This window comes from Schistocerca piceifrons, chromosome 2, assembly GCF_021461385.2.
Source record: "Schistocerca piceifrons isolate TAMUIC-IGC-003096 chromosome 2, iqSchPice1.1, whole genome shotgun sequence".
NCBI classification, from domain to species: domain Eukaryota; kingdom Metazoa; phylum Arthropoda; class Insecta; order Orthoptera; family Acrididae; genus Schistocerca; species Schistocerca piceifrons.
Window position 1 is genome coordinate 819,061,475 of NC_060139.1, and position 27,789 is coordinate 819,089,263.

At 42.6% G+C, this 27,789-nt stretch overlaps 1 protein-coding gene across 1 annotated transcript in view; it reads right to left on the bottom strand.

The window, feature by feature from the left end:
- Nucleotides 1-21,284: 21,284 nt before the first annotated feature.
- The window catches only part of LOC124775895, an 80,015-nt gene continuing 73,510 nt past the window's right edge, over nucleotides 21,285-27,789 (bottom strand). Inside the window, exon 3 of the mRNA XM_047250729.1 lies at nucleotides 21,285-21,543. Coding sequence (XP_047106685.1) covers nucleotides 21,285-21,543 — 259 coding nt within the window. The remainder of the gene's footprint in view (nucleotides 21,544-27,789) is intronic.

Sequence of the window (27,789 nt, forward strand, 5' to 3'; positions counted from 1 at the left end):
CTCTATTCTCTCAGTAACTGTATTGAGATTGGCAATATTAGCATCACTAAAAACAGTTTTACAGTCAACAGACCATGCTTCAAATGTTACATTAAATCTCGATCTAATTTCTTTAGTCTCGAAAAGATCACTTTTAAATCGTCCTTTTCTTGTTCAAGTAGTATCCTACTGAAAAGGTAAATCTGGTCTACTCTCAATATTTTCTTCCTCTCTCAATGGACAAGGATTTTCAATAATGTCATCATCAAATCTGCAGAAAAAAATTTATATAAGGTACATGTTTTAGTCTTCATCATGTAGTTTGGAATACTACTGGATGAAATGTAAACTCTTGTAATCCAATGGCATTTATTAACTTAGATTTCTTTAATGTAATGCATCCTCTACTGACAAGATTTTCAGATACAGCTTTGAGTCCCTTTACTTCCAAATTATCGAGAGTTATTGTAGGAGGAGGCAGATTATCTGAAACTATTAAGTTAATTAAATCAGCTTATCTAAATCCAATATAAGCAGGTAAATTATTCCTTCTTGCAATAATCATGAAGTTGGGTGGCTGTAAAGTTTGTCAACAGAGTGACCATTTAACTGAGATAAAAAAACAATAAGCCCACAAAAAATAAATAGCAAAATTCTGCTTCTTCATCTTCAGTTATTTATTGTGCTTGTTTTTTCATAAATGTCTATTGTGACCACTTTTAACCGTTTCTTTTCCACCACACACTATTTTCTTTTTTCGCTTATTTTCTAATTGTCAAATCTTACATTTACTTAGGAGACTGTTCCTAGTTGAATGGTTAATGTAAAAACAATTAAAATTTTTACTTTTTTGCAGCCTGTTTGATGTTCATCACCATCACTCAAACATCTATTAATTTTATTTCGTTGTGTATAGTAATCCTAAATACAAATCTTACATCTACTAAATAGTTTGCTTTCAGACATAATATTCGAGTCAAAACAATCAAAATCTTTAATTTCTTGACAGCCAGTACATTTTTTTACAGTATGCCCCCTTTTAGTTGTTCTCTATTTAACCCCTGTTGTTCATAATAATTCTTGTTAAAACAAAGAAAAACTTCCATATCGTTAAATTCTTCAAATGGGTACTTATGGTTAGATACAAATTGTTTAAAACCTTCTTTTTTATTATTATGTATATTTCTATCATAGTTTCTAGTACATTCTTTACAAATATATGAAAATATTATCCTTTGAGTGTTTGTGCAAATAAAAGTTATCAGTCGACTTTTCATTTCATATTTCTTATACTTCTTGTACACATCCATTTATTAAAACAATTTTTCGTTTTATTAATAAAAAATTTTATGAATGAATGAATCCACTTTCTTGTTGCTATGCACTAGATAGCTGTGTAGATAAAATGTTTACACTCTTAATTTTTTCATTGTCACTAGCATTCCTCCAACGTATTTCCTCTTTTACATACACATTTCATGAAAGTCAAATTGTGATATACAGGCCAAACTTTCAGGAAACATTCCTCACACACAAAGAAAGAAAATATGTTACGTGGACATGTGTCCGGAAATGCTTACTTTCTATGTTAGAGCTCATTTTATTACTTCTCTTCAAATTACATTAATCATGGAATGGAAACACACTGCAACAGAACGTACCAGCGTAACTTCAAACATTTTGTTACAGGAAATGTTTCAAAATGTCCTCCGTTAGCGAGGATACATGCATCCACCCTCCGTCGCATGGAATCCCTGATGCGCTGATGCAGCCCTGGAGAATGGCGTATTGTATCACAGCCATCCACTATACGAGCACGAAGAGTCTCTACATTTGGTACCGGGGTTGCGTAGACCATGAGCTTTCAAATGCCCCCATAAATGAAGTAAAGAAGGTTGAGGTCAGGAGAGCGTGGAGACCATGGAATTGGTCTGCCTCTACCAATCCATTGGTCACTGAATCTGTTGTTGAGAAGCGTACGAACACTTCGACTGAAATGTGCAGGAGCTCCATCGTGCATGAACCACATGTTGTGTCATACTTGAAAAGGCACATGTTCTACCAGCACAGGTAGAGTATCCCGTATGAAATCATGATAACATGTTCCATTGAGCGTAGGTGGAAGAACATGGGGCCCAATCAAGACATCACCAATAATGCCTGCACAAACGTTCACAGAAAATCTGTGTTGATGACGTGATTGCACAATTGCATGCGGATTCTCGTCAGCTCACACATGTTGATTGTGAAAATTTTCAGTTTGATCACGTTGGAATGAAACTTCATCTGTAAAGAGAACATTTGCACTGAAATGAGGATTGACACATTGTTGGATGAACCATTCGCACAAGTGTACTCGTATTGGCCAATCAGCTGCTGATAGTACCTGCACATGCTGTACATGGTACGGAAACAACTGGTTCTCCTGTAGCACTCTCCATATAGTGACATGGTCAACGTTACATTGTACAGCAGCAACTTCTCTGACGCTGACATTAGGGTTATCGTCAACTGCACGAAGAATTGCCTCGTCGATTCCAGGTGTCCTCATCGTTCTAGGTCTTCCCCAGTCGCGAGTCATAGGCTGAAATGTTCCGTGCTCTCTAAGATGCCAATCAATTGCTTCGAACGTCTTCCTGTCGGGACACCTTCGTTCTGGAAATCTGTCTCTATACAAACGTACCACGCCACGGCTATTGCCCCGTGCTAATCCATACATCAAATGGGCATCTGCCAACTCCGCATTTGTAAACATTGCACTGACTGCAAAACCACGTTCGTGATGAACACTAACCTGTTGATGCTACATACTGATGTGCTTGATGCTAGTACTGTAGAGCAATGAGTCGCATGTCAACATAAGCACCGAAGTCAACATTAGCTCCCTTCAATTGGGCCAACTGGCGGTGAATCGTGGAAGTACAGTACATACTGACGAAACTAAAATGTGCTCTAACATGGGGAAGTAAGCGTTTCCGGACACATGTCGACATAACATCTTTTCTTATTTGTGTGTGAGGAATGTTTCCTGAAAGTTTGGCCGTACCTTTTTGTAACACCCTGTATTTTTAGACCCTGCATTTTTAAAAAGTGTAAAGGGAATTATTTTCGTAATTCCAGAGATTAAATATTTAAACCCAGTGCATGGAATATCATGCATTATTCAGGCATATATATATATATATATATATATATATATATATATATATATATGTGTGTGTGTGTGTGTGTGTGTGTGTGTGTGTGTGTGTGTGTGTGTGTGTGTGTGTTTGTGTGTCTGGTAGATCCTATATATATATATATATATATATATATATATATATATATATATATATATATATATATATATATATATTATCTACCAGACAGAAATGACATTAGTTCTGAACATGAAGGTTAAGCTTCACATGGATGATAACAAAATATATAGAATGGTTCCATGGGATTACACCTATTGTGGAGCATGAATTGGCTAATGGAGGCACAAGGCACTTGACAGTGTTTGCTTTGAAAGACATATGGCAAAAATATCTAAAAATTATATTACCATTTGTTGAAGAAAACCGCCAACCAAGTATCTGAGTAAAGCTTATGCTATCAAGATGGGAACAGGGTGAAAAGAATTCATACACGGATTGTGGGGTAAAATTCATTCAGTTTTCATCCAACTTACAAGTAATTTAACATTTTCATAAGCAGGCATATCACTGTTTTCCCACATTCTTGAGAACAGGGCACCTGTAGATTTACAGGTCTTGAATAGCAGCAAACTTGAAGAATCCATGCGTCCATGTGATCTTGCCTTTGACATAGGCGATGGTCTCTGAGTGGTCGAATAATCGGAGATATGTCACCATAGATAGGGTATACTAAAATTAACCCAGTGGACTCCATGGTAGAAAAGAGTTAACCTATTTGCACTCCTCTATGTATTAGCACACTTCATATCCTTGAAAAACTTTGGTGATGCAATGTTTTCTGAGTATGTCTCCTGTGTATTCTATGATTGCAACATCTTTAAATATGAACAGTCTACACTCACTATCACAGAAACCCTAAGCAACTGCAATGATATTCACAGCTTGAGACACCATTGTCAAATGCTCTGAGTATGGCTCAACAGCTGTTCATTTATACAGATCGTTGTACAATATCAGTAGTTAACAACAAAGTTATGCAGAACTACAGCATATGCTGTCGTCTGTTCTCAGAAATTTCCCGATTATTCAAATTAAATTTGTATAACGATAGGTGAAGATTTAAGTAGCTTGTTCTTTTTTGAGCAGTCTGTTTTGATGGTTGGCACCAGCTCCTTAAACTTCCATGTGCTGAGGAGACATCCTTCCTCTTCAGACAATGAAGCATGGAACCTTGTCTGCATGTCATATGCTGGGCTGTATACATTTTCATATCACTGGAGATGCAAATTGTCATACGGGTAGAATTCAGAGTTTAGGTAGATTCTGGCATTAGTTAATCTACAACTGTCAGAACTTGTGAAATCGTTTGCTATATCCCCTCTTCCACTGGTCTGAAATGCAAGTATGATGTACCTGGACATCTACAACTGAGCAAAGTTTGTAATAGCCCACATTTGTCTATGTACTGTCAATAGCAATAGGTACTTTGAAACCTACTATGAATGGAAAGATAATGGTAGAAATACACCTGCACTGAGAACTTTTAAAAGCATCAAATGCTGCTCATGCGATATAGTGATGTGCAGCAATTTCCATATTGTTTTATTGGTGGAGATCACGTTATCCTCTTACGATTCTTGAACACTCTTATACTGCTGTACCCAGTGGCTCATCTAAGAACCATCCAGAACTTTCTAAATTGTTCAAATCCTAGAGAGTAGCACAGACATACGTTTTAAGAGTTGATGCTATGCCTACATTTCGTGCACATTTAGTCTCGACCCTATTAAGTTCATATTGTATGTCTTTCATAAACGATCCATCAAGATATGTGAAATTCTTGCTTGGTAGGGTTAAAGTGTCTTGGTGTTGGATGGAAATCCTAATTTCATCGTTCTTGTTAAATGTGGTTCATGCATAAGGTTCATGTGAGAAGAATTCCTTGGGGAATAATATGCTTGTCATATTCCACTAGGATAGTTATATCAAATGATGTCACAATGAGGTTTCAGACCTACTGATTTCAGAAAGCTGCAGTTCACACATGTAATCACAGTGATATTCTGTTTTGAAGTGCCACACTGTACATTGTGTATGTTGGTTTTATAGCTTACGCCCATTCTGTCTTCGTCGACAATACAAGGACACTGGGAAGCTGCTGTAAGTCACCAACACTATTTACTTCCAAGTGACAGCTCAGACGTTGGACTATCTAGAGCTGCATTTTGTGGTCCAAGATAACCAACTCATTGACTTTTATGGCAGGGAAATCACTGTATGACAAAATCTACACAAATCAGCAGTGACCCCGAATATGCAGAGATCCAGAAGTGACGGTGACCTTCATCTGGCCAGAACCTGCAGTTCTCAGCGAGATCAAAGACCCCAACTTTCTGGGAGATGGAAGACGCAGCGGCAACCTTCAAGCATGCATTTCTATAAACACCACAGGCCTGGCTTCTTCGTCTTCATTGTCTTCTTAATCGTTGTTTTGCGTTCATAATTTGCTGTAACTTCACAACCAAGACCATCTTAATTTTACCAAGCATGGTTTTATGAATTACAGACGCTGCACTGCCCTGTCCTATACCAATATCCCTTGTCACACGTACTGCCTTGGCTTTATCAGGTAAAATTCGATCTGCAATGTGACATCCGGGGGGGGGGGGGGGGGGGGTCTCTGTGTTCTGCATATGCAGTGTTGTGTTCGAACACAACTCGTCAAGCACGTTGATCCCCTTATCACCATGAGAACGACATTTTTGAAGCTTTGTACTGGGTCCACAGTAATTATACCCTGGATTGTGTAATTCAGCTGGAAGCTTGTTATGAACACCACCACCTTAAATAATGTGTCTCCTACAGTGCATGTTATGCTGCTGGATTGCCTGTGCTCTGTGGACCCCAATACAGCAAATTGTCAGCGACAGTCCAGGTGATCTGTGTTGCAGGAAAACCAAACCATTTAACTAATGCTCTATTCCTTTGAAATCTTATGACAACTCTATGAGAAACAAATGTGGTTCTGAGGTCGTCTGCAATTTCTCTGTGTAATAGCATGCTGAAATTTCAGTGTCACTACTATCCTTTAAGATATAAGTTCTGAGATTTGTTCTCTGCACTTTGGAAACTGTGATTATCTCACTCGACAAGTTTGGAAGGTATGACTTCTCAAATTCTGGCTTGTGTTTTAAGACATGTACCATATCACACACATAAAATTTGTGTTTACGTGATTCAACATTTTGATAAGACACTGTATCCACAAGTCCTTTGTCATAAACATCGATTGGTCTCATATTTATTGTGCTACGTTTGGTTCTGTTATACTATGCAATTATTTCTGGGTGGCTGTCCATCCAGTTACTTGAGTCTCGAAGATAAAAATGCATCCACATTCGTCCGTTTATTGTTATGTTCAGACATTCCACGATACTCGTCTTGAGGTAGGTGAATATTGAGTAGTAACTTATTCCATACTGCTGCATCACGGTCTTAGAAGACCTATTGTAAACCTCTCCACCACGACATGTTTGCAAGTTGTCTTGGCATTTGTTCCTGCGTGCGAAAAACGCTGAAACACCTCCATAACATCTCCTTCTGTTTTTATTTTAACTGATAATTCCCAAGCAGATTTGAAGTATGTATCAATATGCATTAAAATTTATCGGAATCCATTACTTGCAGGTGAATATTCCCACATATCCAATCTGCCATAAGTCATCCAAACCTTTAATTATAACATGCCTACAAGGATATGTATTGCATATTGGTTTGTGCAGTTCACAAACTACTGTCCCATACATGTTGTATTATACATATCTCTAAGTTTTGAGATTATTCAAACAGCCTCATTCGAATGAGCAGTATCATCAGCAGCACATGCTGTAATCAGCAGTCACAGTCGACCTATTAGCTCATTGGGATTGGTGTAGTATGCAAACTGCGAGGATTAATTGCTAGCATTTATGTTGGTTGGTAATACCATCACTAATGATACAGCAAGTATGTAAGATAGGTTTTTTAACGGTTCTGTATTTTGCACAATACTGGTTTCCCACTTCTGCAGTATTTCACCATACATTCCAATATTTTTGGGCGAATAATTTAGAGTTTTTACGCAATTTAGGAAAATGAGGTTCATTAGATTAGTTGTTCCTTGAAGTACTCTAGCACCTATCTGTATTGTTTTTTTATTTGAAACGAATAGGCTGCTTACCCAACATGTATGGTTTTTCACCATTGATACCGAATGGTTTGCCTATCCTAGGACTGCTGTGATGGTTACTGTAATCAGCAAACCCATCGTGTTGTGTAATTTTGCTGAGAGTTCATCTAGAGATTCAATGACTGGTTTAAAGGTTTCTCTCAGTGTATCCTCTCGACCAAATGTCCTACATCTGCGGTAATAATTTCTCCTGAACAGACTTCCCCGCTGCGTTGATATTAGACTTCGTCGACATCTTGTTATATACTAAGTGGATTCATTCATAGGATGCACCTTATATACATTGTTCAATTCTATCTACGTTACAGTTAATTCGTGTACATTCGTTTCAGTTACGTCAGCCTTTACACTAAGTCAACTACTTTCTGCCTCAGACTGATCCAGGTAAACATCTTTAGTTCCTTAACCCTAGCATCAAAGTCATCGATCAGTCTCAGAAAGGTCTGGGCATACGTCTATAGCTCTTTAACTTTACATGCAAGAGATTGAAATTTTCTACCTATATATAGATGCATTCTCGTTTATGCACACGTATCCTCTCAGGCTGGCCTGACATAAGTGCGAAACGGCCAGTGGTGTGATGTAAATTAACATACTTATCATTTTCTTCATAGCTGTATATAAAGAAACTCCTAGAAGTTCGGTCTATACCTGCCATCATTCTGTTGTCTTGAATTATCAGTAACGAGAATCCTGTACTCTGTGTGATTCCAGCAACTTGTACATATCTCTGCAACATAAGTGACTGACATGTCAGCTCCTACATGTCCCCAGTAAGTGGGTTTTAAATTCAGATTGTCTTGTTTGAAAGCTGTAATGAGTTCTGCACTGTCCCCACCGACTGTTTCATGATTCTGGAATACATCTGACTCCAGTAAAATGTCTCAGCACCCATGTTGTTGTTGTGCTGTCCAGAGACTGGTTTGATGAAGCTCTCCATGCTACTCTATCCTGAGCAACCTTCTTCATCACCCAGTACCTACTGCAACCTTCTGAATCTGCTTAGTGTATTCATATCTTGGTCTCCCTCTACGATTTTTACCCTCCACGCTGCCATCCAGTACTAAATTGGTGATCCCTTGATGCCTCAGATCATCTCCTACCAACCAATCCCTTCTTCTAGTCAAGGTGTGCCACATCCTTTTCTTCTCCCTAATTCTGTTCAGTACCACCTCATTAGTTATGTGATCTAATCTTAAGCATTCTTCTGTAGCACCACATTGCGAAAGCTTCTATTCTCTTCTTGTCCAAACTATTTATCGTCCACATTTCACTTCCATACATTGCCACACTCCATACAAATACTTCCAGAAATGACTTCCTAGCACTTAAATCTATACTGGATGTTAACAAATTTCTCTTCTTCATGAACGCTTTCCTTGCCATTGCCAGTCTACATTTGCGACTGCATTCCATTATCATCGTTTTGCTTTTGTTGATGTTCATCTTATATCCTCCTTTCAAGACACTGTCCATTCCGTTCAGCTGCTCTTCTAGGTCCTTTGCTGTCTCTGACAGAATTACAATGTCATCGGCGAACCTCGAAGATTTTATTTCTTCTCCATGGATTTTAATTCCCACTCCAAATTTTTCTTTTGTTTCCTTTAGTGCTTGCTCAATATACAGATTGAATAACACCAGGGATAGGCTACAACCCTGTCTCATTCACTTCCCAGCTACTGCTTCCCTTTCATGCTTCTCCACTCTTATAAATGCCATCTATTTCCGTACAAATAGTAAATAGCCTTTCGCTCCCTATATTTTACCCCTGCCACCTAATGACGACCAAAACAGAAATGTCGTAGAGTTTCAGCGTGGTTTTCCACAGCAAATATCGTAAAATATGGGCATTATGTTTGCTTTACTTTTTCTGGTGGAGGGATTTCTCTACTTTGAGTGAATGTTGCGAACCCTTGAAGTATGTTTTACATTAACTGGTACTTGGACTGAAAAACTGTTTTTGAAAATACACATAAATGCTCAAAGCGGACACCATATGGCTGTTTTAGCAGTCACATGAGAGTATATGTCTTGCCAGAGTTGGATAGACCTAATTACCAGTCATTTATTATCAGGTAGGAGTCACCCACTCTTCTTCTTCTGCCTTCTACCACACCATCTCAGGACTAGTGACTTGCAACGAACCCCTAAAGTTTCACCCACTCCACCATGATACCGATCACGTCAGGTTTTGGTGTGCAATGGGTTTTGTACAAATTTATATGTCATCAAGTAAGGTATGTGGTACATACACACATGAAAATATGATGCATCATTCATTTTAACAATGACTGAAGACGTTGACTGTGGTGGTGGGGTGAGCTTGGTCCTGCTGTGGTATTCTAGACATACCAGTCAATACACTGGCGGCAGTAACAAAATTATGAGAGGTATGAACAAAATAAAAACAGAGTTTGTGCTAATATGCATTTTTTAATCAACAGCCATACAATAACTGTGCTACATAAAAAAAATCAACTGATTCTTTCTTTAGCTTCAGAAGAAGTCAGTGCTTATTTCGACCAAACTGATGGGTGTTCCTTTAGCTTCTCCTTTTGACACCATACTGATGCACTGTTCTAAATCATCTGCATACACACTATAAATACAGAGATAATTCACAATGTCTTTATACACAGTTTGAACACATGGCAGGCCACGGTTCAGTCTTTCCAACACAAGGGATAGCACCTTCCATAAGACAAACAAGTTTGTTATGGTGGAGTACTGCAGGTAAGTAGATTGTGTTGTGACTTGGCAAGACAGCCAAGCCACTAGGAGGTGAAGCCGAAAGGCACGCGTTTAAGCTCACGCAGGATGGCGTGAGGTCTGGAACAGGTAAAGTAATTGAGACTAGCATGTAAAGTACGTAGCTTCTTGAATACTTAACTTTAATCGATAATTGGTGAACATCTGTCTGACGGTACATGCATCACAAGATAAATAGCAAATGATAATGGCGCTTTTCTAGGTCGTAGCAAATGACGTAGCTGAAGGCTATGCTAACTATCGTCTCAGCAAATGAGAGCGTAATTTGTCAGTGAACCATCGCTAGCAAAGTCGGCTGTACAACTGGGGCGAGTGCTAGGAAGTCTCTCTAGACCTGCCGTGTGGCGGCGCTCGGTCTGCAATCACTGACAGTGGCGACACGCGGGTCCGACGTATACTAACGGACCGCGGCCGATTTAAAGGTTACCACCTAGCATGTGTGGTGTCTGGCGGTGACACCACAGATTGACCTCCAGATCTCACTACGACTGCCACGGCATCATACAAAATAATGTCTAAGAGCCGTGACTAGGATAGTTTCTCTGTCGAAGTTATGCGCTTTGCGGCGTGCTGGATGGCTAGCGCCCTCTATTTAGGACAGCCGCAGCCCGCAAGGGGGGCAGTGACCGAGACTCAGTCGGGTCAGTGACAGAGGGGAGACAGCGCGGGGAGCATCGCGAGTAGTCGGTCGGCGCTTGGTGTACTGCGAGGAAGCACCGTGTTGACATTCCGGCGCTTGGGTCTGGCGGCGAACGGAACTGGAGAGCGGAAGCAGTCACCGGTCAACATGGGGTCTACAATGAGATTTTTACTCTGCAGTGGAGTGTGCGCTGATATGAAACTTTCTGGCAGATTAAAACTGTGTGTCAGACCGAGACTCGAAATAGGGACCTTTGCCTTCCGCGAGTAAGTGCTCTACCAACTGAGCTACCCAAGCACGACTCACGCCTCGTCCTCACAGCTTTACTTCTGCCAGTACCTTGCCCGCGAAAGGCAAAGGTCCCGAGTTCGAGTCTCGGTCCAGCACACAGTTTTAATCTGCCAGGAAGTTTCTACATAGGGCCTGCTTAAGAGTCGTGTCTGTCTCGTATCCTGAGGAGAGCGCGGGAGTTTACCCTGGCGTTGTTACAGCGAACGCCCGGACTAACTTTAAATGGTGAGCCATTTTATGTGATTGCTCCATGCAGACACTTCAATTTTCGCAAGTCATTCCTTAAACCACTTGGACTTGGGTTCGGGATACTTGGTATTGCAAGTCCACGTAACTGCGCTATGCCCTGGTTCCGTTGCATTTATCTTGCATTACAAGTGTGGTCGATATTCGGCAGTTAATTTTTTTGTTATTATTGTTAATATGTTAAGTGGTCAATTTTATGAATCAATGTTTTTTCACTGTATAAAACTTCAACCGCTAACTTAAACTGGAATTGCAAACTTCTTTCTTGTTGGCAAGTATAACTGTAACAGTTTTCCGCCGTCAAACGGTGCTCTGGTATTAAGGTTGTGTGCGGATTGTCTGGTCATTATCACCTTAGTTGTTGTTTATAAATTTATCAAGTGAAATTTCAAGTCATCGGAGATTGTTTAATGAACTATTGCTTTAATAGTAACTGCGGTTGTCACACTATAGCGTTTAACATATCTTCCTGCATTTGGCGCTACCCAGTGCTTGGCTGTTGGTTTTAGTATTTTAGTGAACTGTGTATTAATAATGGGTTTGTGTGTTCTAGAAGCACTAGACTATCTGTATCCAGTTGCTACATCGAAGACACAATGACGTAAATAAAATAATGGCTCAAGAGTGAAATTAAAATTCAGGGAGGAAGGACATCTATCTTAAGGGTCCTTGTGACATTGCTCTCCTCAGTAAAATCGAAAAAAATTTACAGGATTTGGTGAATGGAACTCAATTAATCTTTCCACTCTCTCATTCCTTGTCCCAAGGCCACATTCTCCTGTGACCTTTTCTGCTAGTCCTTCCCTTACAAGTGCTTTCCAGTCCCCCATGACAATTAGATTTCCATCTCCCTTTATGTACTGTATTACCCTTTGAATATCCTCATATACTTTCTCTTTCTCTCTCCATTTTCAGCTTGCAACGTCGGCTTGTATACCGGAACTATCGTTGTCGGTGTTGGTTTGTTTTTGATTCTTATAGGAACAGCCCCTGAACTGTTCACTGTAACACACTCGCCCTACCATTCTATTCAAATACTTACATGGATATGGTGTCTATTTTATAAGTATACAGATCAGGCAACATCGGCCATGACCTTCTTCTTCTGTGCGGATGCACACATATTACCCAACTCTTACGGGACTTGGTAAGAATGTCTTCTACGAGTAATGAGTGTGTTGGGTAGGGGCACTATGAATGTAGTGTTTGGACATATAAGGTGAGAATGTGGGTCTCGCGGGAGGCCTGCGCGAGATAGTCCCTGCAGTCACACTGTTCTCTGTGCCCTCTGTGGCTCAGCTGGATAGAGTGTCTGCAATTTAAGTAGGATATTCCGGGTTTGGGTCCCGGTCGGGGGACACATTTTCGGCTGTCCCCATCGAGGTAAATCAACAACACCTGTCAGCAGTTAAGGATTTCAATTAATTATCATTTATTTTAGAGAAGCTGTACGGTCATCAATGGTATCTGTTCTTTCGAGAGCAGTTACTATATTCATATTCAGATATCTGGAGTGGCCCATGTTCTTTTATCCAACACTTTTAATTGCTGTTTGCATAGCAGACTCATCCCACTGTTTTCGAGCTCGTGAAATTTCTAAGGCAATTTTTATAAGTAAACAGGTTGTGAAGGTCCGGTACGAATATGGAATACTAGGGTACAAGCATGGAATACTAGTATTCCATATTAGTGACACAGCCATCTTGAAATTCAGAAACGGAAATAAAATCGAAAATTAAATTTAAACAGGCACCAAAGACGTCATTTTACGGCTTAATATATTAGCTAAATGTTTGCTTATAAAATATATTAATAATTTATGTGTTATGACAAGAGGACAAGAGTGAAACTGAAAATCAGAAACCTGCAACAGTTATGCCTCATAGCGAATTCGTTAAAACGGCTACACTCGTTCGCAATGGCTGCCACGTGTAATATGAATGCATCCCAAAGCAGGAAAAAAAGTTGTTGAACGTAGTTTTTAAGCAGCTAACCAAAGTACAGCACCTACAAGGTGAGAAAGCACAGTATTCCGTATTACTATCCTATTCAACATTTGTATCTCTACCTCTAACAACCTCCGATTTGCAGACGACATAGTGTTTTTAGCCAGCAACTAGGACGAACTTGCTGAGTTACTGACAAAAATAAAGGACTATATCATTTGAATTGGATCTCAGTCTCAGCAATTCCTAACTCATGGTAAATGATCGAGGAGTATAAGTTCAACTCACTGGTCGATGAAAGGAACTGGATAGTTGCGCATTCTTTCAGCTATCTTGGGTCAGCCACCTGGGACAAGAAATCTGTGAAAATGGATCACTCTAGGGCAGGTGGCTACGAAGATTCTCACCAAGATCTGACATAACAGAGCAGTAATGAACACTGCAAAGCTCCATCTTATTAAAAGCACTCGTGTTTTCCGTCTTCTTTTATGCTTGAGAGGCATGAACACTTAAAGCCTGAGACAAACAGCGCATGGATGCGTTTCAGCTTTGGTGATGGTGCAGGATGCTGCTCATAAAATGGACTGAAAGAAGAACAAATGTGTCCATTATCGAACAACTCAATAACTCCACGCGCCTTCTTGTGTGAACCAAAACCTTCTCGTATTCTTTGGCCATATTATGAGAAGGGATGGAGATAACGTGGAGAAAATAATCATGGAAGGGAAGATCGAGGGTTAGAGACCGAGGAGAAGGGAAGCGAACAGGAAAATTGATCAAACCAAAAAAATCTTAGATCTACCTCTTCAGCAGTTTAGTCTAAGATACGCTGGTAGCCGTCCAGTATGGAGACGCTTGGTTCATGGGGTCACGACGCTCAGCATTGAATACAACTGTTTATAATGATAACGATGATGTGTACGATTAGATTCCCGTGGTGGTGTCATTCCATATATTGTGTTGTAGTGTAAACTCAATTACCAATGAGCAGCTTGGCAAGCGCGCCTACAGTGTATGACGCAGGACGGTCCAGACGCACAGTCGACGAAAGAGGCGCCGCAGCTGGGTGCTAGGGCTGCGCTAATGAAGAGAACTCTAATTGTAAGGAGGCGGGCGCGCTTGCTCCGCCGCAACATTCGTGATACGCCAGCATTAGAGGCGTGATCAATAGCGCTGCGTGGGAACACGTGCATTCTCGGGCGCGCCACGTGGCCCACCGTAATCGCTACGCCGCAGGCACGGCGCTTTTATTTTTACAACACCTCGCCGCGGCTCTGGCACCGCTATCTACCCGCAGCGGGCGCTAGGACCTCTGTCTGTCCGCTAGGCCGCAGTCCCGTGACGTCACTGCCACCACTTTGTACTCCGCGACGACGACAGCTGGTGCGAGGCAGATTGGGGCTCAACGTCCTCTTGACGTCAAGGTCATTAGACGTGGAGAACTAGCTCCACAGGAAAAAAATTCTGGAAACAGTTATCTTTGGGGATATTCTTGCATCACAGAGGGGCAAAAGAATGCATAATAGAACTAAGTGCCCTGAAGTGAACTCCGCCCCTCCCTCCCCCTAAATCGGCCCCCACCGCCTGGTCGCTCGGCTCTGCACTGTTCTGAAGTCTAGTAGGACCAAATATAAATAGTTCAAAAATGGCTCTGAACACTATGGGACTTAACTTCTGAGGTCATCAGTCCCCTAGAACTTAGAACTACTTAAACCTAAGGACATCACACACATCCATGCCCGAGGCAGGATTCGAACCTGCGACCGTAGCGGTCACGCGGCTCCAGACTGTAGCGCCTAGAACCGTTCGGCCACTCCGGCTTGAATATAAATAGTACTTTAGGCTTCTACCACACTGTAGCGCAGTGCACAAGCAGCCCGCCTCACGCCTCACTCGTTACCTGTTAGTTCAGCATTAAAAGTTTTGAGAATGGAGGCTTCTTTACGTACATTCTACTACCATTTTCGTTATTTCTCCTACATAATGGATGGTAAACCTTTCAACCCATACGTGTTCTTGAATAGTAAAGTTTGAATTTAATGTTTTTGACCAAACAGTTTCATTTAGATGGTTCGATAATGTACGCTGTAGTCACGTAAACTGGGCCCCCCTTCAGTTGTTTGAGCCAGACCACATAGTTCTTCACGTTTCAAGTCTGCTTCCATTAGCAGAATCCAAGAGGATAATGATTCAAATGGTTCTAAGTACTATGGAACTTAACATCTGAGGTCATCAGTCCCCTAGACTTAGAACTACTTAGCCGGCCGGTGTGGCCGAGCGGTTCTAGGCGCTTCAGTCTGGAACCGAGTGACCGCTACGGTCGCAGCTTCGAATCCTGTCTCGGGCATGGATGTGTATAATGTCCTTAGGTTAGTTAGGTTTAAGTAGTTCTAAGTTCTAGGGGACTGATGACCTTAGATGTTAAGTCCCATAGTGCTCAGAGCCATTTGAACCATTTTTAGAACTACTTAAACCTAACTAACCTAAGGACATCACACATATCCATGCCAGAGGCAGGATTCGAACCTGCGACCGTAGCAGCAGCGCGGTTCCGGAGTGAAGCGCCTAGAACCGCTCGACCACTACGGCCGGCGATGATAGTGGGAAAGGAGGATTAAAGCAAGTGGAGTCCACCTAAAACGACTCAGGCTGTTGATGCAGTTCAGAAGAAGGTGATGGAAGAGCAGTACTTCAGTGGAACTTTTTCCAATTCATGGCTGGATAACGCAGCAACCAGTGATAAAAAAACTTTAAAGTCTCGTATTCTTATATTTTATTGATATATCAATTGTAATCATTGTGTTTTATTCTTATGTTCATTCTTCAGGAAGTTTAGTGGATTCCCTTCCATGATACCGATTGCAGACCGCCGAAACATTCGGAACGTAGGAATTCCGAATGTCACGAGCGCTACACGAAGGCAGGGTTTTCACAGCGACATTTCTTCGTATGAATCTTACTCGGAAAAGAAACGTCGTTACCACTGCTGAAGATCTTACGATCAGGCAATAATTTCGTGACAAACAATGCATAACTGATCACTTTTCCGAAAACTTGGGCTTGCAGTTGATTACAAATCAAGATACACTACAGGAATATCACCGAAATCGATCTTAAATATCTTTTCCATTCATTTATTGCTTTTCTGTTTTTTTTTTTAATTCATTCATTAAACACACAACTAGTGCACGAACGAACGCTATTTCAGTATACTCGTACAAGGGCGAACATTCGTGTAGATATCTTCTACGGACATGAGTAGATAAATGAAAAAAAGTAATGATCGGGTTTCGAACACGCGACACAAATGTGTGAAACCAATACAATAGCCACTGTGTCACTGCTTCGACTCGACTGTTTTCTCCGTAAGAGGCACATAAAGTACCTCGAAAACTTTGACAGTCGTTTTCTTAGGAAACGGTCGAATATCAATAGAAAAGCGAAGACCCCTGCTTGCTTATTTGAACCCCCCTTCCACCGAGCGAAGTCCCTAGGAAATCGGGGTATGGCACTTGCCGTGTTCCTCTCACGGTTTGGTGCAGTGCGTGGTGACGTATCTGTGTCGGTGTCAATGACACAACAGAGAGCATGAAACCGGTCCCGCTACATAGGTTATTCATCTCGAAATGAACGACAGTATCTGCCCTGGGTCAGACACCCCTTTCGATTGTTATCGACTGTGTCTCATACCGTCACACCATCAAATATTCAGACTGGCTGGTAATACAGCGAGCAGTCCGATGGCAACTTCCGCGATCTTGTTCTCTAGCTGACTAACCAATAGGGCTGAAAATTTCTTGCAACATAATAATTTTATTGAGCTTCCCCTGTGTTTGGACGGCTTAAAAGAAATACTGCTGACTTTTGTGTGCCTAATTGTTACTGTGGATGTGACACCGATCCGTCCGTTCACGTCAGAAACTCAGAAACAAAACAGTAATCAAAGCTGGTGGTAAAACTGGTGCCCTGCGCTGAGCAAACCCATTTCGTCTGGCGCAAACGTGATGGTTAGTGTTTTCATAGATATAAATAGGCTTCTTGTAGGAAGAGTAGGATGAAACATATCATCGACGGCGAGGTTATTAAATACGGAGAACAAGCACGGAATACGAAAGGATAAGGACGGACGTCGGTCGCACATATTCAAAGGAAACATCTCTGCATTTATCTTTTGTGACTTAGGAAAATCACGAAAATCCTGAATCTGGATGGACAGACGACTTTTGGAACCTCCATCGTTTCGATTGTCTGTTGCAAGATTCGTCTGGCGTAATGTCGAACGAAGAAAGTCCATGATAAAAGCAGTACGTACCACAGTTTGGCAGAAAGAGAAGAATATTTTGTTTTTCAGAAGACATCTAAGTTACTGAATCTAAGTGAAGAAAATACGTCGTAGCTTTATGTGGTAGAATGAAGCTGATAGGTGGACAATGGCGAAAAATCTGTAACTACTCTTTGCTTTCTTCTCTCTGTGTCTACAGCCCCCAATTCCTCGTTAAGACTTGTACACACCTCACTCCACGCGTTCGATGTGGAATTGCAGTCTGCGTTTATGGCTGTAATGTTGTACCATGGTAGAGATCTTCCTAGTAAAAAAAGTAATGTGTTCAAAATGGTTCAAATGGCTCTGAGCACTATGGAAAGTAACATCTGCGGTCATCAGTCCCCTAGAACTTAGAACTACTTAAACCTAACTAACCTAAGGACATCACACACATCCATACCCGAGGCAGGATTCGAACCTGCGACCATAGAGGTCGCGTGGTTCCAGACTGAAGCGCCTAGAACCGTTCGGCCACACCGGCCGGCTAGTAATGAGTCCTTCTGTACCGATTTCAGCATCCATTGTAGCACAAAAGCACAGTCCACCCTATAAAGATAGCAAGCTGTAGTTTCTCTTACAAATTACTCACCGTTCGTCTATCGCCGCATTGTGTGAACACCGCTAAGAAAAAGGGACCAGAGCGACGGAATAGGAAACAACATAAATTATTTTAACAGTAAAATATTGAATTTAGAAGCCTTTTACGACGTAGCAAATAATAAGTCAGGAGCAACATAGAAAGAAGAGAAGGGAAAAAAAACTAGATGGGGTGTGGATGGATTGTAAAAGTAGTAAACAAATAGTGAAAAGTTGTTAAACTAACCCAGTTCGTCTACATCTACATCTATGCTCTGCAAGTCATCTTATGGTGTCTTGTGCGTGACGGACGATATTGTGTGTACCACTGTCACTTGCCCCCTTTCTGCTCCAGTCGCGAGTGGTTCGAGGGAAGAATGATTGCTGGCAAACCTACGTGCGAGTTCGAATCTAATTTTACCCTCAAGAGCTTGTCGCAAGATATACGTAGGATGAAGCAATAGACTGTTTAACTCATCTAGGAAGGTAAACCCGTGAAATTTTAACAGTAACTCACACAGCGATGCACAACGCCTCCTCTTTGCTGCGTCTGCTATAGGATTTTGCAAGTTTAAGCACTGTCAGGCCGTTTTGCCCTCACGGGCGCACATTTAAGAAATGACGTATTCCAGGTCCGAGAGCAACTTGTCGTCAGCTTAACAGATGAGCACTAGTCACACAGGGCTACTAATAAAAATGACAGTGATCAGTACGTTAAACAAGAAATTTCTCTGTCCTACATGGTATCACAAACGTTCAAGGGTGTTTAAAACAGAAAACACGCACTAACTCAATGACCTCTGCAATTTCAGTCTGAACATCAATGATAATTTGACAAGCACACAAGCATGCATGCGTGTAAGTCTTGTCGACGAGGAAGCCACCTGAAGAGTCTGTACTCTGTGCAGTGAGAACAATACTTTCTGCAGTCACCAGAAATCTCGCATGCTGGATGGGTACCAATAAGCTGTCTTTTCGGTTGTTAAGTGAAGCTGTGATGAAACGTGCTCTCAACATAAATTCTTCTCTAATTACTCTCTCAATGTTATATGACACAAGTCACGGACCGGCGAGCAGTATACAAGGATTGTTCAGGAGATGGTTTTGTAAGCTACTTCATTCGTGGGCGGGGTATACTTCTTGAAGATTCTTCCAATCTCATTGTGGGATATACCTTACCCACGATTAGTTTTATGTGATCGTTTCGCCTCCTAGTATACTTGCTTCTTATTATTTTGTGGATGTTACTTCCTCTAGTGATTTTTACTGTTTACCGTTATATAGTCTTTCCGCCTACTTATGTGCAAAAAGTAAATTTCATTATATCGAGAGTAAACGGAGAAGCATTCTAGGCAGAGAGCTGTCATTGAGTTTCTTTTGGCGGGAAGCAACATGCAGATATTCATAGTCACTTCCCCATTGAAGTGAATAAAAGTACAGTAACTCACTGGGCGTGGCAACGGCCTTGCCACGGTGGATACACCGGTTCTCATCATATCACCAAAGTTAAGCGCTGTCGGGCGTGGCCGGCCCTTTGATGGGTGACCATCCGGGCAGCCATGCCATGTTGTCATTTTTCGGGGTAAACTCAGCCTCGTGACGCCAATTGATGAGCTACTCGACTGAGTAGTAGCGGCTTCGGTCAAAGAAAACCATCATAGCGAGTGGGAGAGCGGTGTGCTGATCACACGCCCCTCCTACCCCCATCCGCATCTGAGGATGACACGGCGGTCGGATGGTCGCGATGGGCCACTTGTTGTCTGAAGACGGAATGCAATGATAAGTCCCTGGGCGAGGCGTCTGCCATCATCGCAACAAGGTCGCGCAAACCTGTCCGATCTCCCGCGTACTGGCCGTCAGCACACAGCTATGATTCCTGCAATGTTGGAACGTGTAGACACTCTCATTCGGGGAGAATGACGGATCACAAACACCTCACTGGTCAACTGGACGTCTCTTTCAGCAGTGCTGACACACTCGTCCACCAGCTGCGGTACTCACTGGCGTATTCTTGCGGTTCTTGCCACCTAACAAAGCTCATAAACAGCAACGAAGGATCATCTGTGTGAAGTTGTTTGTATGTTAGGGGGCTGATGTGACAATTTTTTGTCGAACATCTCAAAAGGCGATGAGACATGGGTTCATCAATTCGAATTGGAAACAAAACGGCAATCCATGGAGTAGCACAATAACACCTCTTATCCGAAGAAAAAGCCCGAGAGGACCTCACAGAATAGCATCGGACTGTTCTTCCTCATCCAGTTTACAGCCCGGATCACGCAGGTTCCGACTTCCATCTGTTTGGCCCAATGAGGGATGCACATCGGAGAGAGTAGTATGTGGATGAAGGGAAGGTTCGCTACGGTCGCAGGTTCGAATCCTGCCTCGAGCATGGATGTGTGTGATGTCCTTAGGTTACTTAGGTTTAAGTAGTTCTAAGTTCTAGGGGACTGATGACCTCAGATGTTAAGTCCCATAGTGCTAAGAGCCATTTGAACCATTTGAAGGGAAGGTTACTGATACCCAAGATGCTGGCTCCGAAGTCGACCAGTAGAGTGCGATATCATGCAGGCATAAAGGCCCTCCCAGGGAGGTGGCGTAAGGCCGTCGTATTGAACGCAGATTACGGCGAAAAATAGGGTTTTGTAGCCAAAAGAGTGGGGAACAATATGACATATGAGAATCCTGGATTGGATTGTGTGGGGGGAAGAGACCAAACAGCGAGGTCATCGGTCTCATCGGATTAGGGAAGAACGAGGAAGGAAGGCGGCCGTGCCCTTTCAAAGGAACCATCCCGGCATTTGCCTGGAGCGATTTAGGGAAATCACGGAAAACCTAAATCTGCATGGCCGGACGCGCGATTGAACCGTCGTCCTCCAGAATGCGAGTCCAGTGTGCTAACCTTAGAATCCTGAATAAAACCATCCTGCTTTCAGAAAAAGATGTGTTCCATTAGTTATTGAACGCCCCTCCTTTTTTTTTTTTTTTTTTTTTGTAACTTTATTTTCTGAGACCATTCGCCGAACTTTTCAGACGCACCTTGTATAACATTAAAAAGTACTGGTGAAAGCGTAAAGACATCAGTAATGCTGTTACTGACTTGTGGTGCCAAAATACCAGCCAAGATGCGAATTTGGTACAGTGCCTATCGATTGAGAAGAGTTCTGCGTGACCGGCGGAGGGCGGGCCCTTCTTCCGGAGACCCGGGCAGCTGAACTGCGCATTGTCGCCGCCGGCCGCCGGCCGCCGGCCGCCGGCAAGGCAGCAAGGCAATCCTCGGGGCGGCGGGCACGGCGCGCTGCTGCGGTGAGGCGACGTGTGGGGGCGGGCAGCGCGCCGCTTCTTTCACTCTCGCTCTCTCCGTCTCTTTCTCCTCCTCGCCCGCCGCCGCCGCCCGCCGCTCCCTCACAAGCAAAAATTAAACAAGAACCAGGCACGGACGGGGAGGAGTCTTAAAACCCAATCAATATACACCCGGCAGCGCGCGGCGCGGCTCGGCTCGGCGCGGTCTTATTGCAGCACCCCAGCCCGGCTAGCTCTCTTCTGCCCGCTCAATATACTACTCTGCGTGCCACGCCTTGCCCGCTTTCTTATCTTCACTCCGTCTCGGACACGCTTTTCTCAGACAACACCAAATTTCCTCACCAATTTCTACTACCAGGTGTACCCCAACGTCGTTCAACCTTGCTCTGGGCCATCCTCATTTCTTGATCTCCCACTATCAAAAAAAAAAAAAAAAAAAAAATGCAGCAACATATGTGGTGGCACACACTAGGAGAAGATGTATATCTCTCGAAATGGTACTGCAGTACTCTGACGATACGAACCTGTGAATTTGCTGTCGTGCTCCCCTTTCAGGTAAAAAGACTTCCTCCGACGTCTCTTCAGTCGGTAGCGTCCATGAACGAAATGCAATTCCACATGATCCGTTCACCAACCCTTACTTGGACCCAAAACTTTTCTCCTGGTCATAAATTTATGAAAGTGTGTACGCGCATATCTGTAGTTAAGATGGTTAGATCGCATTGTGTCTACAGCGGGTGAAGAACTTATTGATCACGAAGCATGTACGGCACGTTTCAGAATGATTCCCATCTTCAGTCATCAGATTGACATCTCATGCTACCTGCAGACCTGGTAACGCTCTTGCCCTTGTGCTATCTTCACACTTGGATTTGTTAAGATGGAAATAATTCCGAAACGCATCTTCATACTTTGTGATCAATAAAGTCATTCTTCACATTCTCTATCACTTTTTATGAGAGCTAGCGAGCTTCACTACAGTTCTACGGATATTCGCTAGAATGGTCGGTAGCCTCCTACGTGATTTTATGTCATACCTTTAGTTATTATTTCTTTAGGTCTAACAGAGTGGCGAATAGTCGGGAAAAAACTGGAAAAATCTGTAATTCTTAGGAAAACCTAATTTGCTGGAAAAAACGGAGGGTTCTCAAGAACTTCTGAAAGGCTAAGGAAATTTTGAGGCACCCTGGAGGAGGAGAGGGGGCAGCTACTACAACTTTGGCGGAAAGAAACGTACTGAGTCATTCATCTTTCTTACATTGTGCTTCGGTAACGGTCAGTCGTGGAGTCACCTAAAGAAAGGTAAAGACGAGCAATGAACGGTTCTAACGTTTGTTGCTCGATTGCTGGTGTTTCTGAGCGCCCGCCGACGGCAGAAATCTTCGTTATTGTCTACGGGTTGTCGACCTCCAGATCCGTTTCCCACTGCACGACTGTACTCCGCGTACGAATTCACCAATGGGACAACAGCAAGAGTAAATTTTTTAACATACATGTATATACAGCGTGTCAGAGTGTAAGCGCAGATATACAGGGTGAGTCACCTAACATTACCGCTGGATATATTTCGTAAACCACATCAAATACTGACGAATCAGTTCCACAGACCGAACGTGAGGAGAGGGGCTAGTGTAATTGGTTAATACAAGCCATACAAAAATGTACGGAAGTATGTTTTTTAACACAAGCCTACGTTTTTTTAAATGGAACCCCGTTAGTTTTGTTAGGACATCTGAACATATAAACAAATACGTAATCAGTGCCGTTTGTTGCACTGTAAATGTTAATTACATCCGGAGATATTGTAACCTAAAGTTGACGCATGAGTACCACTCCTCCGCTGTTCGATCGTGTGTATCGGAGAGCACCGAATTACGTAGGGATCCAAAGGGAACGGTGATGGACCTTAGGTACAGAAGAGACTGGAACAGCACATTACGTCCACATGCTAACACCTTTTTATTGGTCTTTTTCACTGACGCACATGTACATTACCATGAGGGGTGAGGTACACGTACACACGTGGTTTCCGTTTTCAATTACGGAGTGGAATAGAGTGTGTCCCGACATGTCAGGCCAATAGATGTTCAATGTGGTGGCCATCATTTGCTGCACGCAATTGCAATCTCTGGCGTAATGAATGTCGTACACGCCACAGTACATCTGCCACAATACGTTGTTTCATATCCTCTGGGGTTGTAGGCACATCACGGTACGCATTCTCCTTTAACTTACCCCACAGAAAGAAGTCCAGAGGTGTAAGATCAGGAGAACGGGCTGGCTAATTTATGCGTCCTCCACGTCCTATGAAACGCCCGTCGAACATCCTGTCAAGGGTCAGCCTAGTGTTAATTGCGAAATGTGCGGGTGCACCATCATGCTGATACTACATACGTCGACGCTTTTCCAGTGGGACATTTTCGAGCAACGTTGGCAGATCATTCTGTAGAAACGCGATGTATGTTGTGTTTGTTACAACACGCAACTGAACGTCGGAGGTTTCATTTATATGTTCAGATGTGCTAAACAAAACTAACGTGGTTCCATTTAAAAAACGTAGGTTTGTGTTAAAAAACATACTTCCGTGCATTTTTGTGTGGTTTGTATTAAACAATTACACTAGCCCCTCTCCTCACGTTCGGTCTGTGGAATCGGTTCGTAAGTATTTGATGTGGTTTACGAAATATATCCAGCGGTAACGTTAGGTGACTCACCCTGTATATAATGGTAACTGAGGACAATGTACTGAACGACATTACATCAGTATTTACTTCGTTTCCAAATTATGATAATAATTATAGCTCTCACGAGCAGAATGTATATAGGTTGGGTAGTATCTCCAAGTACACATGGCAGGTACAAGGCATTAACGGTTATTTCTCCTGGGCAGCAGATAAGGAACTGAAGTGTGGACATGTGGACGCAAAATGGATAATCTATATTGACAGGCGTAACCCAGTTTGCAGCGCAGTTACGACTGTTGGTTGGTTGGTTTGTGGAATTCAAGGGACAAGACTGCTACGGTCATCGGTCCCAGTTACGACTGTGCAGAAAACATGAAGTAGTAAGTCATACGATGTGTTTCTGGGAAGACTGTCAGACGCAAAGGGAAACAACTAACACACTGATGTAGGGACATATTACGGTACCAGTTACCGTAATATCTGTACCTATACTCAGAACACTCTGTATGACATTATTTTAGTCCAAAAATGGATCGGTTGATTAGGGCACAACCTGGGCCATGAAAGAATCGTCGGTTACGGATGGAAGTGAGAGTGTTAAAACGTTTGGAGCGATACCAAAGGATGAAGACAGTAAGCAGCTCCCAATGGATGTAGACTGGAGTAGTTTTTCGGCGATGAAGAACCTGCACAGGATCACAGGACAGAGAGTAGAGAGCTGCATCAATCTAGTCTTTGCAGCTTTGGGCATTATCGCCGCAACACTCACACTCAATCAGACACACACACACACACACACACACACATATATATATATATATATATATATATATATATATATATATATATATATACAGGGTTATTACAAATGATTGAAGCGATTTCACAGCTCTACAATAACTTTATTATTTGAGATATTTTCACAATGCTTTGCACACACATACAAAAACTCAAAAAGTTTTTTTAGGCATTCACAAATGTTCGATATGTGCCCCTTTAGTGATTCGCCAGACATCAAGCCGATAATCAAGTTCCTCCCACACTCGGCGCAGCATGTCCCCATCAATGAGTTCGAAAGCATCGTTGATGCGAGCTCGCAGTTCTGGCACGTTTCTTGGTAGAGGAGGTTTAAACACTGAATCTTTCACATAACCCCACAGAAAGAAATCGCCTGGGGTTAAGTCGGGAGAGCGTGGAGGCTATGACATGAATTGCTGATCATGATCTCCACCACGACCGATCCATCGGTTTTCCAATCTCCTGTTTAAGAAATGCCGAACATCATGATGGAAGCGCGGTGGAGAACCATCCTGTTGAAAGATGAAGTCAGCGCTTGCGGTCTCGAGTTGTGGCATGAGCCAATTTTCCAGCATGTCCAGATACACGTGTCCTGTAACGTTTTTTTCGCAGAAGAAAAAGGCGCCGTAAACTTTAAACCGTGAGATTGCACAAAACACGTTAACTTTTGGTGAATTGCGAATTTGCTGCACGAATGCGTGAGGATTCTCTACCACCCAGATTCGCACATTGTGTCTGTTCACTTCACCACTAAGAAAAAATGTTGCTTCATCACTGAAAACAAGTTTCGCACTGAACGCATCCTCTTCCATGAGCTGTTGCAACCGCGCCGAAAATTCAAAGCGTTTGACTTTGTCATCGGGTGTCAGGGCTTATAGCAATTGTAAACGGTAAGGCTTCTGTTTTAGCCTTTTCCGTAAGATTTTCCAAACCGTCGGCTGTGGTACGTTTAGCTACCTGCTTGCTTTATTCGTCGACTTCCGCGGGCTACGCGTGAAACTTGCCCACACGCGTTCAACCGTTTCTTCGCTCACTGCAGGCCGACCCGTTGATTTCCCCTTACAGAGGCATCCAGAAGCTTTAAACTGCGCATACCATCGCCGAATGGAGTTAGCAGTTGGTGGATCTTTGTTGAACTTCGTCCTGAAGTGTCGTTGCACTGTTATGACTGACTGATGTGAGTGCATTTCAAGCACGACATACGCTTTCTCGGCTCCTGTCGCCATTTTATCTCACTGCGCTCTCGAGCGCTCTGGCGGCAGAAACCTGAAGTGCGGCTTCAGCCGAACAAAACTTTATGAGTTTTTCTACGTATCTGTAGTGTGTCGTGACCATATGTCAATGAATGGAGTTACAGTGAATTTATGAAATCGCTTCAATCATTTGTAATAGCCCTGTATATAAATGTGTGTGTGTGTGTGTGTGTGTGTGTGTGTGTGTGCGCGCGCGCGCGCATGTGTATGTATGTATGTATATATGTGAGTTGTGTGAAAGATATATGAATACAACATTGTAGTCTTTTCTTTTTTCCTTTTAGGTGTCTCTTCTGATTGGTTCGATGCAGCCTTCTAAGGGTTCTTATGTTGTGTGAACCTCTGTATCTCAGAGTAGCACTTACAACCTATACACGTACTCAACTATCTGATGGATGTATCCCGCTCGCTATCTTACTCTTCAGTTTATACCTCCTACAGCTACCCTTAGCACTCGTCAACTATCACTAGTGCCACGGTGCCAAACGAACGTAAACGTACAAGAGCAATGTTCTGTGTGATGTGAGCTTTCATGTGTAATTACTACGACACTACAGCAGTTATTTTCTTTAAATCGTTATCGAATATATTCGCGTTCAGATCTACACTAATGTATTAAACATAAAGACGAACGTAATGTCACATGATGTGTCGTTGCCAAGTAACATAACTCTATCTCATTATGACCAAACATAGGAACAACTGCTAGAGTAAGGTACAGAAAGTAACTGAATGAAACACGTAATGAAGACTAACAGAAATTAAGACAACAATTACACTAAAGTCACCATGAGTCATGATTGTCCCCCGGATATCCACGAAAGGCAAAACACTCTTTGCAACGTGCTCCCGTAATGACCGCGAGGTTGATAAGAAGTTCTTATAGCAGGGCGTTCCATTCCCCACGAGCGCGATAGCCAATTTCTGCATGATCATTGGAAAGTGTGTGGTTGATTTAGGTCGGGGTAACTTTCCCAGTGTATTCGTTGAATATCTTCTTACCACAAGAGCTTCTCCATCAGCGCTGTTCCATGTGGTCGAGCGTTATCACCCAAGTAAATGAATGCAGGGTCAATTTACTTCTGAAAAGGCACACATGGGAAAGGAGTACGTGTCACAGTAACGTTGACCATGGAATATACTCTTTCAAAGATTTCACGATCAGTGCGCCAATACAACATTATGCCTCTCTATACCATACAACTTGACCACCAAAACGATTATGTTCGACGAGGTTCCTGGATGCAATTCGTGTTCACATCTCTCGTCCTTGAAGATACATCCAGAATCTCTACGCAAACTGAATCTGTCCTCAATAAGGAAAATCACGCGACCTCACCCCTTCTTGGTCCAGTCCTTATACTCTCGGTACCTTCGCAGATCTTTGAACACGCAACACTCACCATTCAATGCTACTGCGACACTGTACACACTCCCTATGCGGGTCTTTTCAGGGTTGCATTCGACACCGCCTTCATTCTTATGGGTGACAATATACAACCTTATTCCGCAGCTCGTGGTCGTGCGGTAGCGTCTCGCTTCCCGCGCCCGGGTTCCCGGTTTCGATTCCCAGCGGGGTCAGGGATTTTCTCTGCCTCGTGATGACTGGGTG